The sequence below is a fragment of the Cololabis saira genome, chromosome 23 (assembly GCF_033807715.1).
Source record: "Cololabis saira isolate AMF1-May2022 chromosome 23, fColSai1.1, whole genome shotgun sequence".
Taxonomy (NCBI): Eukaryota; Metazoa; Chordata; class Actinopteri; order Beloniformes; family Belonidae; genus Cololabis; species Cololabis saira.
In genome coordinates this window covers 561291-578296 of record NC_084609.1, presented here as the reverse complement: position 1 = coordinate 578296, position 17006 = coordinate 561291, and the positions used below count along the sequence as shown (strand labels likewise).

Below are 17006 nucleotides of genomic sequence, written 5' to 3'. Positions count from 1 at the left end.
TTCATTGGCTTTTGGTGTACGGTAAATAGTGGCCTACATCTGTGAGAAGTGATTGTGTACTTTGTGTGTCTGTTCTTTGCCGTCAATTTTTTCATACTATTTTATTGATCATCCTAGTACGTTAGTGATTTCATTGTTTCTTCACTTTGTACTGTATTTTCTTTTGGTATTGTTTCATTTTAATGTATACTGTACAGCAGTTTGGTCGACCTCGGTTGTTTTTAAATCTGCTATATAAATAAAATTGACATTGACATTATATATTATATATATATTATATACTGCTACGTTTGTAGCCCCAGCTGCTACGTTTGTAGCCACAGCTGCTACATTTGTAGCCACAGCTGCTACATTTGTAGCCACAGCTGCCCTGCAGACTGAGGGATGCGTAGCTGCCATATTGACCAAACGGCCCCTCCATCCATCAAACATTCATACACATTCACACGGGGCAGGTGGGTAAGGTGTCTTGCCCAAGGACACTACGACATCAACTGTGACAGAGCCGCTCCTCTCAAGGCTGATCTTTCTGCACAACCTGCCCAAGACTTTCATCAGCTGGGAGGACACGAGGGATTTTCTAGACTGTTTTCTAGTCAGCAGGAAGTCACAAGCCTCACACCTGCACGTCAGGACAGGTCCTTTCTTCTCATTAGTTTGTCTGGGAGACACTTTAGGCAGATAAGATGTGACATTTTTATCTTTGTTGTTACAGAAATGAAACTTTTTCTGTTCAGATTGTTTTATTCAGACCTTTGGCAGCAGATCAATACCCAGCAGGAAACATGTTACATTCTGATGTTTGCCAAGCACATGCAACATAAAAGGTCATTTACATTTATCTAAACATGTTTTGCACAGAAATGTGGACATATTTTTTTCTCTTTTTGGTACGACAATACTGGACCAGATCAACTTATCCCTAAACTTAGGATATGTACCTCATGTTTTTAAAGTTGCAGTAAATACACCTTTCCTTAAAAAACTGGTTTCAAGAGTACTTGAATACTTTTAAACATGTTGCTGGTGTTTTTACATGTTGGATGTTACATGAATATTTCCATCTTCTCACTTCATTTTTACATCAACAACTTTGAAAACTGAAGGAATCAAATTAAAAAAATCAGATAAATCAATCAAATATTATACAAACTGGAAAAGTTGAATGTAAAATGGAAATGTTTAGATTTGAAGCTCAAACTTTGTTTCCGGGAAGAAGCACGACTTTAATAATCTAAACGTGAAGTCAAACATGAAAACATTTAGACAGAATTAAGAATAAATAAAAAAAAATAATGAGATAAAAATCTAATTTATGATCAAATATCAACAGTCCAGTAAATTATTTAATGTTTAAATGTGAAAAAGATCAAATAAAAATACAATAAACCAAAAAACTAAAGATAAATGGTGATTATCTCCTTCATCATCATCATCATCATCATCATCATCATCATCATCATCATCATCATCATCTTCATCATCATCATCATAATCATCATGGAGACACTGAGGAACCAGAACCAGAGTCCAAGTCCAGGATCCAACAGAGACAGTTTCTCTGACCGGAGACTCTGGAGACTAAACTGGACACAGAGACACTGAGGAAACAGACCTGGACCCAGACACAGACATGTACCAGTAGAGTCCAAATCCAGCACAGAGAGGTTCAGTGAAGCTGGTGTTGAAGGTGTGGAGGTGGATCAGTCTGTCAGAGACGACTTCATAGAAGGACAGAGTTCCAGCAGGAACGTCCACGTAAACTGCTGCTCTGCCAGAGCGTGGACATGGAGATGAGGAGGTGGTGGTTGTTTCTCTGTTATTGTGCCAGACATGGTACTGATCACCTGAATAACAGTCCAGACTCCAGGAATGATCGTTTCTTCCAAACCTACAGTCACCAGAGCCTCCTCTCCTGCTGATTCTTCTGTAACTCACTGATACAGAAACAGCTCCGCTCCACTGGACCTCCCAGTAACAGCGACCCGTCAGAACTTCTCTACACAGCAGCTGCTCCCAGTAATCAAACCTGTCTGGATGATCAGGATATGACTGATTCTCCCCCACACGTGTCATCTTCCTGTTGTTGTCAGACAGTTTGATACGTTTGTGGACTGTGTTTGTGTCGACGGTGAGTTGACAGGAATCTGATGGAGAGAACAAACAAGCAGCTGCAGTTATTATTGATCAGTTATTGATCACTGATGGACTCATGAACGAGTGAAGATGGTTGAATAAAAACACACTTACACTTCCTCAGACCTGGTGTCAGAAATCGTTGTCCAGCAGGCTCCACCCTGGAAGGAGGAGTTCACACATGAACAACGAACTAACAATAATGAACAAAATAAAGGACAGGATACATTAAAGACAGTAACATGTGTTGGTTCTCTGTTATTTATTGATGTCGTAATATACAGATGAAGGTTGGAAAATTTGAATATATTGCAAAACTTCATTCGTTTCAGTAAATTCAACTAAAGGTGAAACAAGTCAAGTCAGATTTATTTATATAGCACAATTCATGCACAAAGCAACTCAAAGTGCTTTACATAAAACGTTCCAATATGCTTCTTGAATTACTATCAACATCATACAGAACACAAAAAAAACATTAACAGTAAGATTAAAAAATAAAGTTAAAAATTAAAATAGAAATAAGAAATAAAAGCTAACAGTCGTAAAAAGTGCTGCGGTTTAGCAGCAGTTAAAAGCAGAAGTAAACATAAGGGTGTCTTTAGCTTAGTTTTAAAACTAGGCAAAGTTGGGGCAGATCTAACGTCTTCCGGGAGCTTATTCCAGCTATATGTGGCATAATAGCACAAAGCGGCTTGGCCATGCTTTGTTTTGGTCCTAGCAACAGTTAGCAGACCGGTCCCTGGTGACCTAAGAGGTCTAGGGGGTTCATAGTGTAGAAGCAGTTCAGAGATGAACTTTGGGCCTGACCCGTTGACAGATTTATACACTAGTAGCAGTATTTTGATGGGGGCGGCGAGGGCTGGCAAGACTGGTGTTAGCCTGAGCAGCCAGTTTGTTCATGCCGGCTGTAAATGGCGTTAGAGAAAGGTTGGAGGATGAGAGCAGGGAGGAGGAAGATGAAAGGGGGGTGGAGATATGGAGGTTGGGCTGGAAGCCTCTGGAGCTGGGGGGTGGGGATCTCTGTTGCAGGGGCATCACTGCTGTGGGGATGGGTGGGGATCTCTGTGGCGGAGGCCTGGCTGTTGAGCTGGGCTGGAAGCCTCTGGAGCTATATTATAATATATTATTTCCCATTACATTCAAAGTGAGATATTTCAAGCCTTTATTTGTTTTAATTTTGGTGATTATGGCTCACAGTTTATGAAAACATAAAAAATCTCAAAAAATTAGAATGTTTTATTAAATCAATAAATTATTTGATCATAAAGATTGTAACAAATAAAGGCTTAGAATATCCTGCTTTGCATGTAATGAGACTATGTAATGTATTAGTTTCACCTTTTATGTTGAATTATTGAAATATATTAACTTTTACACCATATTCAAATTTTCCAACCTTCACCTGTAACTATATTTATATTTACTATAGGAGCATAGGCTAGTTCAGTTGCTATATAGTTGTCTGTCTGTACAGTCATGCAAGTTCAATGCTATTAAGGCTCTTTAAACTTTAAAGCAAAGCATTTTGTTTTTTCGAATAGAATAAATGAAATTCTATGCATTTTAGAAGTTTTGTGGATGTCCCTTTTTATGGCGCCTCCGGTGCTGAAATCGGGGCGTTGTCAGGGTTTGACATTTCCCCCAGTTTGAGTTTCAGTTCTGTCCCTCGTGTTTCCATCTGCCCTGATTGTCTGTACTTGTGTCTAGTTAACCCTGTGTATATCTGGTCTTGTCTTTCCCCTGCTCCTCGCTGGTGCGGACTGTTTCCTCCCTCCATGTTCTCCTCGTCTGGTTTTTGGATTCTTGTTTTTGTTCTGCCTTTTTGATCCTGCTCCACAGCGTTTTTGGTTTGTTCTTACAAATAAACCTGAGTCTTCTGGAACTCCTGCCTCCTGCTCTCCTGCATTTGGGTCCTCAACAAACCACTCCGTGACAGAACGGACCAGCCAAGATGGACCCAGCGGAAGAGCTCATCACCCTCTTTCAGTTCGTCTGCCGGGAGGCGGAGAAGAACATGCTACGGGTCACGGAAGAGGGGTCCCCATTCCGGGGAACGCGCCTGGCTTTCCCAAGCCCGAGCCTTCAGCTTCAAGGGAGACGACGTTGGCGCCAGCCCCGGTCTGTTCCGGCTCCGGCGGTGGTTCTGGACCCATTAGCCCCAGTTCCTGCTCCTGTGATGGTCCCGGACCCCCCTCAGCCAGCACCGAGGACCCGGGTTCCCCCGAAGCCGGTCCCTTGGCTTCCCCCTGACCCGCCTGCTACGTCCCGAGGGCGAACCCCCAAACTGTCTCGCCGGTCGGCCCGGCCACGAAGACGGCCCCCACAACTTTGACCATGTGTTGGCCTGGGCCCTCCTCTGGGCCCCCTCCACCCACCCTGGGTTGGTTTTTGTGATGCTTCATTGGAACATCTGGGATCTGTCCCTTGAGTGGGGGGTAATGTCAGGGTTTATCATTTCCCCCAGTTTGAGTTTCAGTTCTGTCCCTCCTGTTTCCATCTGCCCTGATTGTCTGCACTTGTGTCTCGTTATCCCCTGTGTATATCTACTCTTGTCTTTCCCCTTCTCCCTGCTGTGTGTCCTACCTGAGAGTATCCTACCTGAGAGTGTCCTACCTGAGAGTGTCCCTACCTGAGAGTGTCCCTACCTGAGAGTGTCCTACTACCTGAGTATGTCCTACCTGAGAGTGTCCTACCTGAGAGTGTCCAGCCTCCAGCGGGGATCCTCCAGTCTAGACAGAAGCTTCCCTGCTGACTCCCCTGGATGGTTGTAGCTCAGGTCCAGTTCTCTCAGGTGGGAGGGGTTGGAGGTCAGAGCTGAGACCAGAGAAGAACTTCCTTCCTCTGAGATCAGACAGCCTGACAGCCTGCAGACACACAACACAGGTCTGCTGCATGTTCTCTGCTCAAGTGTCCTGCGGCAGACACGTTTAGCAGAATGTTCAGTGGACCTGGAGAAGACTTGAATGAATCCTGACCTGAGACACTCCAGGTGACAGTGTGGACTCTCCAGTCCAGCACACAGCTGCTCCAGTCCAGAATCCTGCAGGTCGTTGTTACTCAGGTCCAGTTCTGTCAAACTGGAGGACTGAGAGCTGAGAACTGAGGACAGAAGTGGACAGATGTTCCCTGAGAGGTGACAGCCACTCAGCCTGCAGATGGAAGAAAAGAACAACAACCAGGTTTTTTCACTGTTGTGGAAGAAAATGTAGTAGTGTCTCCAACTGTTCTGCTGGTCTTCAGCTCATCCTACCCCCCCAGTACAAACATAAATGAAAGGGTTTCCTTGTCAGAGTTCATGCTTGTGTGTGATTTTAGGTTTAATGTGTCATTAAAGTGTCTGGAAATGAAAGAACCAGCGCAAACTCACTCATGTGAGGTTGTACTGAAAAAAGACCCAAACAAGTGAAGAAAACATGAAATGTGGAGGTAAAACCAGACGTAGTCAGAAACTAGCCTCCACTCCAGAGGTTCAACATGTGTTTGTTGGTACTTACAGAACTTTCTTGGAGGCTTTGACCACCGGCAGCAGCCTCCGTAGAACCTCCTCTGAAGCTGAGAACTTCTTCAGGTCAAACACCTCCAGATCTTCTTCTGATGACAGTAAGATGAAGCCCAGAGCCGACCACTGAGCAGGAGACAGTTTATCTCTGGAGAGACTTCCAGACCTCAGGGACTGTTGGACCTCCTCCACCAGAGAACCATCGTTCAGTTCATTCAGACAGTGGAACAGGTTGATGCTTCTCTCTGCAGACAGACCCTTACCGATCTTCTTCTTGATGTATTTAACTGTTTCCTGATTGTTCTGTAATCTTCTTTGTTTTGGTTCCAACAGACCTCGTAGGAGAGTCTGATTGGTCTCCAGTTTGAGACCGAGGAGGAAGCGCAGGAATAAGTCCAGGTGTCCATTGGGACTCTGTAAGGCCTTGTCCACAGCACTCTGATAGAGCTGAGTCTCTGCTCTTGTTTTAAACCACCTGTAGGTGTTCTTTTTTTCCTCCAGCAGGTTGACTCCTGACTTGATGAAGGTCTGATGGACATGAAGAGCAGCCAGAAACTCCTGGACACTCAGGTGGATGAAGCAGAAGACCTGGTCCTGGTACAGGCTGCTCTCCTCTCTAAAGATCTGGGTGAACACTCCTGAGTACACTGAAGCCTCTCTGAGATCGATGCCACACTCTCTCAGGTCTGATTCATAGAAGATCAGGTTTCCTTCAGGTTTCTGCAGCTGCCCAAAAGCCAGTTTTCCCAGAGACTCCACCATCCTCCTGCTCTCTGGACTCCAGTGTGGATCCGTCTCAGCTCCTCCGTCATACTTGACCTTCTTCAGTTTGGCCTGGACCACCAGGAAGTGGATGTACATCTCAGTCATGGTTTTGGGCAGCTCCCCTCCCTCTCTGGTTTCCAGGACGTTCTCCAGGACTTTCTCCAGGACTGTAGCAGTGATCCAGCAGAAGACTGGGATGTGACACATGATGTGGATGCTCCGTGAGGTCTTGATGTGGGAGATGATCCTGCTGGTCTGCTCCTCTTCTCTGATCCTCTTCCTGAAGTATTCCTCCTTCTGTGGGTCAGTGAACCCTCTGACTTCTGTCACCATGGAGACACATTCAGGAGGGATCTGATTGGCTGCTGCTGGTCGTGTCGTGATCCAGAGACGAGCAGAAGGAAGCAGGTTCCCCCTGATGAGGTTTGTCAGCAGCACGTCCACTGAGGTGGAGCTTCTGGGGTCACTGACGATTGTAGAGTTGTGGAAGTCCAGAGGAAGTCGACTCTCATCCAGACCGTCAAAGATGAACACGACCTGGAACTCTTCAAAGCTGCAGATTTTTCTGGTTTTAGAGAAGAATCGATGAACTAGTTCCACCAAGCTGAACTTCTCCTCTCTCAGCACATTCAGCTCTCTGAAGGTGAATGGAAGCAGGAACTGGATGTCCTGGTTGGTTCTGCCTTCAGCCCAGTCCAGACTGAACTTCTGTGTTAGGACTGTTTTCCCGATGCCGGCCACTCCCTTTGTCATCACCGTTCTGATTGGTCCTCCTCTTCCAGGTGGGGGTTTAAAGATGTCTTCCTGTCTGACGGCTGTTTCTGCTCCGTCTGGGTTCCTGGAAGCTGCTTCAATCTGTCTGACTTCATGTTCACCATTGACCTCTCCGGTCCCTCCCTCTGTGATGTAGAGCTCCGTGTAGATCTGCTCCAGAAGGGTTGGGTTTCCTGCTTTAGTGATCCCCTCAGACACATGCTGGTGCTTCTTCTGCAGCTGACATCTGAGTTTGGATTGACAAAGGGCAGCGACGGTCTCTAAATAAAGATGAAATAAAGAAAACCACATAGTGATTAAAACCAGCCCAAACCAAGTTTTACTTCCTCTAAAGAATCAACATTCCAACATTCACTGATCAGCCGTTCAATGAGGAGTATTGAAGCGTTACCCTCCCAAAAACCCTTCCGATCAATCAGAGGAACAAGAACAGTGTTTCCTCTACGATTCACTTCAGACACACAAGTTGTGTTTGTTTTGTGTTTGCTGGAACTGAATATTCAATCCACACGGTTCATCTCTTAAGAATAAAACTTTATTTTACTGGGATATTAATGACCCTATTAATGAGATGTTCCTAACAGAAGATGAGCTGAGTTCCTCCACCTTCCAGTGGGTTTAATGTTGTGTCTGATCTGTGAATGTTGGTCATCTACTGTGATATTGGGTGTGGTTTATCCAGCAGCTCAGATGTTCAGAGAAACGTCTTACTGCTCTGCAGGAGGTCGGCCAGCTTCTCCTGCTTCCTCCTCCTCAAGAACTTCACTGTGATCTTCATGAATGTCTCTCTGATGCTCTTCTGCTCTTCATCTTCATCCTCCTCCACACTCTCTAAGGATTCTGGGTAATCTGGACTCAGAACCTTCTGGATCTTCTTCAGCTCGTCCTTCACAAACATGACAATGTCGTCCTCCAGCAGCTGGAACAGAAGACCACATGAAGGACACGACCAGACTGAAACCATGGAGACAAACATCAGGTCCATGATGGACAGACTGACAGTCCACTGGTCTCCAGAGACCAGCATGGAGACAAACATCAGGCCCATGTTGGACAGACTGACAGTCCACTGGTCTCCAGAGACCAGCATGGAGACAAACATCAGGTCCATGATGGACAGACTGACAATCCACTGGTCTCCAGAGACCAGCATGGAGACAAACATCAGGTCCATGATGGACAGACTGACAGTCCACTGGTCTCCAGAGACCAGCATGGAGACAAACATCAGGACAGATGGAGACAGTTGTTGTTCATGTACAGACCTGAAAGATGGAGTCCAGCTGGGTCTGATGCTGCTGGACAGACGGACCGCTGGGAGACTCTGAGATCTGCTGGTCCACTCTGTGGAGGAACAAGGAAGAATTAGCTCACATCATGTCTGTCCTCACAGAGACAAACACCAGCTGAAGGTCCATGAAGTCCTGTTGGGATGAGGACAGTCCATCAGAGGACTGGTCGTGGTGAAGGTTTACTAGTCCTGCTGATCCAACGAGAACATGTGACCTCAGTGAAAAGTTACAACAAGATCAGGAACGTGGACAACTGATGGAGACATGAAGCAGCTGAGGAACTCTGGACCATCATCAGCATCAGTAAGAGGAACTCTGGACCATCATCAGGATCAGTAAGAGGAACTCTGGTCCATCATCAGGATCAGTAAGAGGAACTCTGGACCATCATCAGGATCAGTAAGAGGAACTCTGGACCATCATCAGGATCAGTAAGAGGAACTCTGGACCATCATCAGGATCAGTAAGAGGAACTCTGGACCATCATCAGGATCAGTAAGAGGAACTCTGGACCATCATCAGGATCAGTAAGAGGAACTCTGGACCATCATCAGGATCAGTAAGAGGAACTCTGGATCATCATCAGGATCAGTCCTCTGGAAGGTGAGAACTCCAGACAGGAGATGAAGATCTATGAGGAGGAAGCTCAGATCTCCATCAGGTGATGGAGGACCACAGGGGTCCAGGACTACATGGATGTACTCAGGAAGAAACATGTCGACATTTCCCAACATTAGGACTGATTTAAATACATTTAATGTGTTTAAATACATCTCACCTCTCTGAAGAAGAATGTTGGTCTCCTTTAAAGGTGATAAGTCTGTGATTTGAGTGGTCGCTCTTCAAGGACAAACAGCTGGGTTCATGTTCCAGAGAGTCTCTTTTCTGATGGACCCTGATAGAAGACAATAGTTCAAAATGTAAATATTCTATTCATATGAAAAATAAGTTATACAGATAAAAATATTTAGTCTATTTAAAATGCATTAAACGTAAATCATTGGCAGCATTTGGATACATACGTCTTTACAGCAGAACGTTGGTCTCCTTTGAAGTAAATAACCTCTTCCTTTGACTGGTCGCTCTTCAAGGACACACAACTGGGTCCAGGTCCAGGTTGATTCCTGTAATAATGATGTTTGGTGATGTGAGTCTTGAGCTCTGACATGCAGAAGAGTCAGGGACAGTTAGAGATTCTCATCTCACCTCTGAGCTTTGCTCCGACTCTCATGTTCCCCACACAGAGAGGTTTTAGAGGGAGGGACTCCGTCCTCTCCGTCCTCACACTGGTCCATTCTGCTGAATTCACGTCCACATCAGCTCACACACACACCTTCATCTGCAGAGGAAACACACATCAGCTCACACACACACCTTCATCTGCAGAGGAAACCAATCAGCTCACACACACACCTTCATCTGCAGAGGAAACACACATCACTGGTGTTGCACACAGACCAGCTGATCCTGCTCTGGTTTTCTCCTCTCTTTAGTGTTAATGTCACTAGAATGCAGTCAGAAACCAGTGGGAGGTGGAGGAAGTCACTGATACAGCCGTATCTGCTGATCCGAGCTGCTCTGAAACTTTCTCTCAGCACCTTGTCTCATTTTCTGCTTCTAATATTAAAAACTCTAAATTCTGTTAACAACAGTTTAATGCACAAACAGGAAGTTGAAAATCTTGAACAAGCAGAAAGAGACTGGGCCTCTACGTGAGTCTGGTTCCTGTAAATGTGAAGAAGCTCAGAGGTGAAACTGTCCTGCAGAGACACGTCTCCTCCTCCTTCACAGCCTCATCACACAACAGTTACACAAGCAGCAAACAACTTCCTCCAGGAACCACGCTTTATTTTGAAAGGCTCCACAGGAAACAGCAGTCTGACTTTAATGCTGGAGACGACAGCTTCATTCCAGGAAATAAAAACACCAAAGTTTGATCGATGTAGAAAACTAATCATCGGCTGATCATCACGGTGTTTCTGATCAATAATAAAACCAATAAAAATGTTGTCATTAACAATCATGTAGATTTGTCTTCAGACACGAGAATGATCAAAGTTTGCAGGTAAATCAGAAGTGAGAACGAGTTCCTACCTTCACCTGTTTGAGTCAAAACACAAAGATCAGGAGGGTTAGGGAGCGGTGTAAGGCGTGGAGTGGGGGGTGGAGGGAAAACTCGTTTAACAGGACGAGTGAGAAAAGAAGGCGAGAGGAAGGACGGGAGGAAAACACACAAGTTTAATCACTGAGATGGAATTTGACTCAAGCACTGTGGTGTAAACATTTGATCCTGATTTTATTTCAAGGTATGGTGGGTGTGAAACAAAAAGCATGAAACTTTTGGGCTAATTTTGGGACGGATGCCAGCAAGATGTAGCCAGTGAAAATCCAGAATAACCTCGGCTTTACTGGCACGTTCTCACAAGAATGCACATGTGTGTTGAGCGTGTGTACGTTTACCACCAGTGAGGACACAAGGCCTTCAGCAGAGTCTGATCTCAACCACGGCCTCCTCTAGGACCGTCTTCTGTCCTGCCTCCATGTCTGCTAACGACACCCTTTATACTAAAACTACGTTTCCCATGAACCCATGAACTCAGCAACACACCTTTAGAGAAATGCTTTAAGTCTTTAAATCATATCTGTATTTATGTATCTATGTTTGTATGTGAGTGAGAATATTAAAATAATACGTGATTCAAGGTATGGGTTATCCTGCTGATGATGTAACATTACCTGGGGAAGTAATACATAAAATAAATGTATAAACTGAAATAAAACACAACAGTCAAAGTAAAGTGAAAGGCTGACATCGTAATATAGTCAAGAAAGGGAAAAGGAACATTTTGAAAGGAAATTGAAAATGACCTCATGTGGAAGTTCAAACGGGCCTAAAAGGTGTTGAAGCGTCTAGTTGTCCAGCAAACACCTTCACTATGAAGTCCTTAGGATTTCAGTGTTTCTAAGACTGGATAGATGAATATGTGAAAAGTCACCTCATTTAGACTGATAGAACATATTTAATCCAGTCAACTAGTACATGTAGCATAAATAATTATTAGAGTTGAGTTGACTATTCAGTGACTTATTTTCCCCCAATTTTCGTAATCTCTGCAAGTAAAATTCACATTTATTGACTAGTAACTTCTTAATGTGTTGTTTTTTGGTGAGAAACATTAAAATACAGAGTATTAACTTCCCTACAGCGCTCTTGTCAAAGGGGTAGTTCTTAGCGGTTTGGTACTGCAACAGCTAAGGTCCCCCAGGAAATACTCTAAGTTCCGTTCTTCGAGGGTGAGCGCTTAGTAACCCACAAACAAAGCAGGGGTGCAGCAACAACCATTTATTGCGCAAAGACGGTTATAAAATCAAGGGTGGGGAAAATGTCACTTAAAATGGGAGAACTGTTTCTTAAAATGGCCAATCCTTAAAAGGTTAAAAGATGAACAGTCACAGTCATTCCATTCCGGGCTCACTGTCCTCTAGCGCCCCCTCTGGAAGCATCGGCAGTCAGGCCCACGCCAACAGGGATCCCCGGTCCGATTCCGCCGGGGGCTCCCCAACCACCTGGGCCCCCGTGGGCCTCTGTCCATCAGTCCATCCTCCTCAGTCCATCCTCCTCAGTCCATTCTCTGCCCATTCTCCATCCATCCACCGTGCATTCTCTCCCTTGAATATCTAGGGGGAAGGGAACCCTCCCCGGGTCCACCATTGGTCTGGGGGGGCCAGCCTGCAGTGGTTCATTGGCCACTGCAGCTGTCAGTCAGGATCCGGTTCCTGCCTTAATGGTGTTCAGCTGTGTCTAATCAACTAAAAAAAAAAGGTTATTGCATGCCAAACTCAAAACCCACAAAAAGTTACGTTTCAAACAATAACTAAACAAAGCAACAAAAACATGCATGCAAATAAAATGTTTAACACAATAACATAATAAACAAACCATTAAACACAGCCTGGCACTCAGCATGACACTCTGTCTGAAGTGCTTGTCTATTATTTAGGGACATCACACCAGCCTGAAACAGGCAGCTCAAATATAGGACGACAGTTCTAGCCACATGTTCTATCATGAGTCAAGTCGGGGCACACATATTTTACAGTTTATACAAATATTAAAAACATGCACTTTTCCTGAAGCAGTAAATTGGATACTTATGACTACCTCTCAGCAGGGGCGCCGCTAGGGATTTTGGGCCCCATGAAAATAATCTTTTCAAGGGCCCCCCAACACAGCGGCGAAATTTGTTGATGCTATTTTACATACAATGCATTTTAATGGTATTTTTGACTATCATTACCATATTTGTGAAAGAAGAGCAACATGACAGTAGGGGAAGAACTGAGCACTCTGAATACAATGGACATACGTTAATTATATAGTATTTCTTACAATATAACTATTTGTAATAGCATAGTCACCAATATGTAAACTTCTCTGATTGGACTGAGAGCGGTCACCCCAGTCTGCTGCACACACCACAGATGTTCCCCTCTGTTTTTACTGCACGTCTTCTATTTAATTTTTAAAAGGGTTTATGCTTTTTAAACCATTAAAATTGTTCAAAATTACTTTTTTCATTAATTTTAATTATTTCCCACAACAGATTCACCTTTGTATTGTTTTAATATAAGATAAGATAAGAAATCCTTTAATAGTCCCCCAGAGGGGAAATTTCCAGATTACAGCAGCAAAGGGGATAGTGCAAAACACAAGAGGCATCAATATCACACAATAATAATAATAATAATAAAAAACACTATAAACAGTATATACAATAATAATAAGAAGAAGGAGAATAAAAATAGTAATAAATAAAAAAATACTAGTATACAAAAAGAAAAACAGATGGATATTTACAGATGTTATTTATGCACGTTGCAGAGAATGTTTTGAGACTATAGTAAAAATGTATCATTATTATTAATATTATTTCAACACACACAGCTGCTCACCTCCTTCCTCATGTGGGGGCACTGGGGCTGGTTCAGGGGCAGGGGGAGTTGGGGCTGACAGACAGCTGCTGCTGCTGCTGCACTTGACTGTTCAGAATGAGGCATCATTTTGACAGAGGGGAGATCAACTATTATTGAATGAGAACAGCTTGATAAATGTTTGACTTGATTTATTATTTAACTAAAATAGCAGTAAAATGTGAAAATCCAGTTTTCTTGAGCTAACATGGTGAGAAAAGTGAGCTAGTTTATAGACCACAGACAGGGAGAAAGTTAATATTCCGTAACTTTCCACCACAACTAACAAACCCACCTTTTTTTTCGGAAATACTGGGTGACATACTGTCGACCTTTCAACTCTCTCTCCTCTCTTAATTTATTTTGTTTTCTTTTTTGGCTGCCTGGTTGTTGAGGCATGATGCCTCTCCTCCTCCTCCTGCAGCTGTGACGCTGTGACAAACCGCACGTGCGCTACCTGCAGCTGATCCAGTCGGACTGAACCATTTTACGTAAATAGAGGGGGGGGGGCTGCAGGCGTTGATGTTTCCAAAACAAATAAAGTTATTGTTACCAGGGCATTGAAAATAAAACATTTGTGATTATATGTTATTTTATAACTTAGTGTTTTTACTTTTCTTTATTATAATTTTGATCATCATTAGGGGCCTCTCTGGGCCCCCCTCAATAATGGGCCCCTATAATCCGTATCCTTCACCCCCCCTTTTCGGCGCCCCTGCCTCTCAGTACCAGACAGGTTGAAACCTGCTGATTTGTAAACCTATTATGAAAAACAGGTTTTTTCTTGCTTTAACATATATAAAGTGGTCCGACAAATGTTCAGCTCAAAACAGCGTGTTGCAGTGCTGCTGCTGCTGCTCCTCCGGCAGACGGAGAACCGCGCATGCGCCGCCTCCTGCTGGCGGGGAGCTGGTACTGCAGCAAAATTAAGTTGAATTTACTTGCAAATTAATTTTGTACATACTAAAACTTAAGTAGTTTATACAAAGACTAGTCTTTCTTTATCTACATAAAAATCTCATGCGAAAAATTTACCTTAATTTTTTTAAAGTAGATCAAGTAAGATATTTTTTACTGTGGTTTCTACTTAAACAAATACAGCATGTTTCATCTAAACGTTGGTCAATCTGCCCAATAGATTAAAATTGTTAAAATAAAAGTAAATACAACAAGATCATTGCTTGTTGTTTGTGTGTAAATGAAAAGATTACTGGGATTACATAAATACTGCTGGTTAAGGAAAACATGCACAATGTCTTGTTTTTTGAACAAATGCAGATTAAGTTCAAAACTAGATGTATTCACTTAAAGCAACAAACTTCATTTTAATTGTTAATATCACAGATTTAAATATGTTATATTTACATGCGCTTAGATTTATTTTTTTCAGTATTCCTTGTTAAATTGTACATATATGGTTTGATTCTCCACTTGAATTAATGTTAATTATATGACTGGAACAGATAAGATCCCATTGAAAAAAACCTCAGGGAATACCTTTAATTCTAAATAAATACCAACAATACCTGGAGTAAGTTCAAAACACAAAGGATATTTAGGAAGGCAACAAAACCAAATGAGCAGAATGACTCAGTGGAAGGTGGAGCTGGTTTATTTTTGGGCCTTTAAGTTTCCAGAGAGGACAGATTGTTGGCAGGTACGTCGTCTAGTTGTTCTCCGGGTCCACGTATCTGAAAGAGAAACACGTTTGTGAAGGTTTTCCATCTGGAATGTGTTTCCCTCCTCTCCGTGTGTTGTGGCGGTGCGCCTGTTCGTCCAGCAGATGGAGACATTTCCCCGAATCGGCCGCCGACCCGCCGCTCCCCCCCGGTGACCCCGCAGCCCCCACAGAGAAGAATGGCCAAGGTCCTTTGTGATCGTATTTCTATCTCATCTCAACTTTATGTTTCAACACTGAAGCCTTATTTTTCTCCTGGTCTCAGGATGTGTGGGGTTTTTTAGGCTACTTAAAGGGGACCTATTATGGCGTCTAATACCTATTTTAAACAGGCCTTGAATGTCTTAAAAACAAGCTTTTGATTGTTTTTGCAAAATAAATTAGAAATTCAGCCTCTAAACCACGTCTTTATCATCCCATTCTCTAACCTCATTATCTATGCGGGATTCTGAGTGGGCGGGGCTATGATAATGAGGCTCTGTGCTGATTGGCTGCCTGAATGACGCGATACACCGCTACGAAAATATGGCGGAAGCTCCGGCTGGCGGAGTTACCGTGTCATAACTGCATGCGATGCGAGCGAGCGTCAGCGACAAAATCATTTCCATTGCTTTATTTTCTATTGGACTGTCCTAACTGGCCGCAGCGACGCAGTGCTGCGCATTACTGCAACACGCTGTTTTGAGCTGAACATTTGTCGGACCACTTTATATATGTTAAAGCAAGAAAAAACCTGTTTTTCATAATAGGTTTACAAATCAGCAGGTTTTAACCTGTCTGATACTGAGAGGTAGTCATAAGTATCCAATTTACTGCTTCAGGAAAAGTGCATGTTTTTAATATTAGTATAAACTGTAAAATATGTGTGCCCCGACTTGACTCATGATAGTACATGTGGCTAGAACTGTCGTCCTATATCTGAGCTGCCTGTTTCAGGCTGGTGTGATGTCCCTAAATAATAGACGAGCTCTTCAGACAGAGCGCTGTAGGGAAGTTAAGACTCTGTATTTTAATGTTTCTCACCAAAAAACAACACATTAAGAAGTTACTAGTCAATAAATGTGAATTTTACTTGCAGAGATTACGAAAATTGGGGGAAAATAAGTCACTGAATAATCAACTCTACTTTAAAATAATTCTTTATGCTACATGTACTAGTTGACTGGATTAAATATGTTCTGTTAGTCTAAATGAGGTGACTTTTCATTCATTCATCTATCCAGTCTTAGAAACACTGAAATCCTAAGGACTTCATAGTGAAGGTGTTTGCTGGACAACTAGACGCTTCAACACCTTTTAGGCCCGTTTGAACTTCCACATGAGGTCATTTTCAATTTCCTTTCAAAATGTTCCTTTTCCCTTTCTTGACTATATTACGATGTCAGCCTTTCACTTTACTTTGACTGTTGTGTTTTATTTCAGTTTATACATTTATTTTATGTATTACTTCCCCAGGTAATGTTACATCATCAGCAGGATAACCCATACCTTCAATCACTTATTATTTTAATATTCTCACTCACATACAAACATAGATACATAAATACAGATATGATTTAAAGACTTAAAGCATTTCTCTAAAGGTGTGTTGCTGAGTTCATGGGTTCATGGGAAACGTAGTTTTAGTATAAAGGGTGTCGTTAGCAGACATGGAGGCAGGACAGAAGACGGTCCTAGAGGAGGCCGTGGTTGAGATCAGACTCTGCTGAAGGCCTTGTGTCCTCACTGGTGGAAAACGTACAGACGCTCAACACACACATGTGCATTCTTGTGAGAACGTGCCAGTAAAGCCGAGGTTATTCTGGATTTTCACTGGCTACATCTTGCTGGCATCCGTCCCAAAATTAGCCCAAAAGTTTCATGCTTTTTGTTTCACGCCCACCATACC

General features: G+C 43.2%; 1 protein-coding gene across 2 annotated transcripts; it reads right to left on the bottom strand.

Moving 5' to 3' along the window:
- Positions 1 to 638: 638 nt before the first annotated feature.
- LOC133424437 (NLR family CARD domain-containing protein 3-like) lies at positions 639 to 10550 on the bottom strand. 2 transcript variants are annotated; one of them, XM_061715050.1, is made up of 11 exons: positions 10281 to 10550; positions 9676 to 9808; positions 9492 to 9593; positions 9248 to 9364; positions 8443 to 8521; positions 7889 to 8096; positions 5634 to 7437; positions 5115 to 5288; positions 4833 to 5003; positions 2251 to 2297; positions 639 to 2147 (listed from the first exon to the last, which is right to left on the bottom strand). In XM_061715050.1, exons 2-11 carry the CDS (start codon positions 9762 to 9764, stop codon positions 1582 to 1584), a joined length of 3357 nt encoding a protein of 1118 aa, XP_061571034.1. In that variant the 5' UTR covers positions 9765 to 9808; positions 10281 to 10550; the 3' UTR covers positions 639 to 1581. The 2 variants fall into 2 exon arrangements, with proteins under 2 accessions (XP_061571034.1, XP_061571035.1); XM_061715051.1 differs by lacking the exons at positions 8443 to 8521; positions 9492 to 9593; positions 9676 to 9808; positions 10281 to 10550 and having other exon boundaries at positions 640 to 2147; positions 9248 to 9358.
- Between the last annotated feature and the right edge of the window lie 6456 nt (positions 10551 to 17006).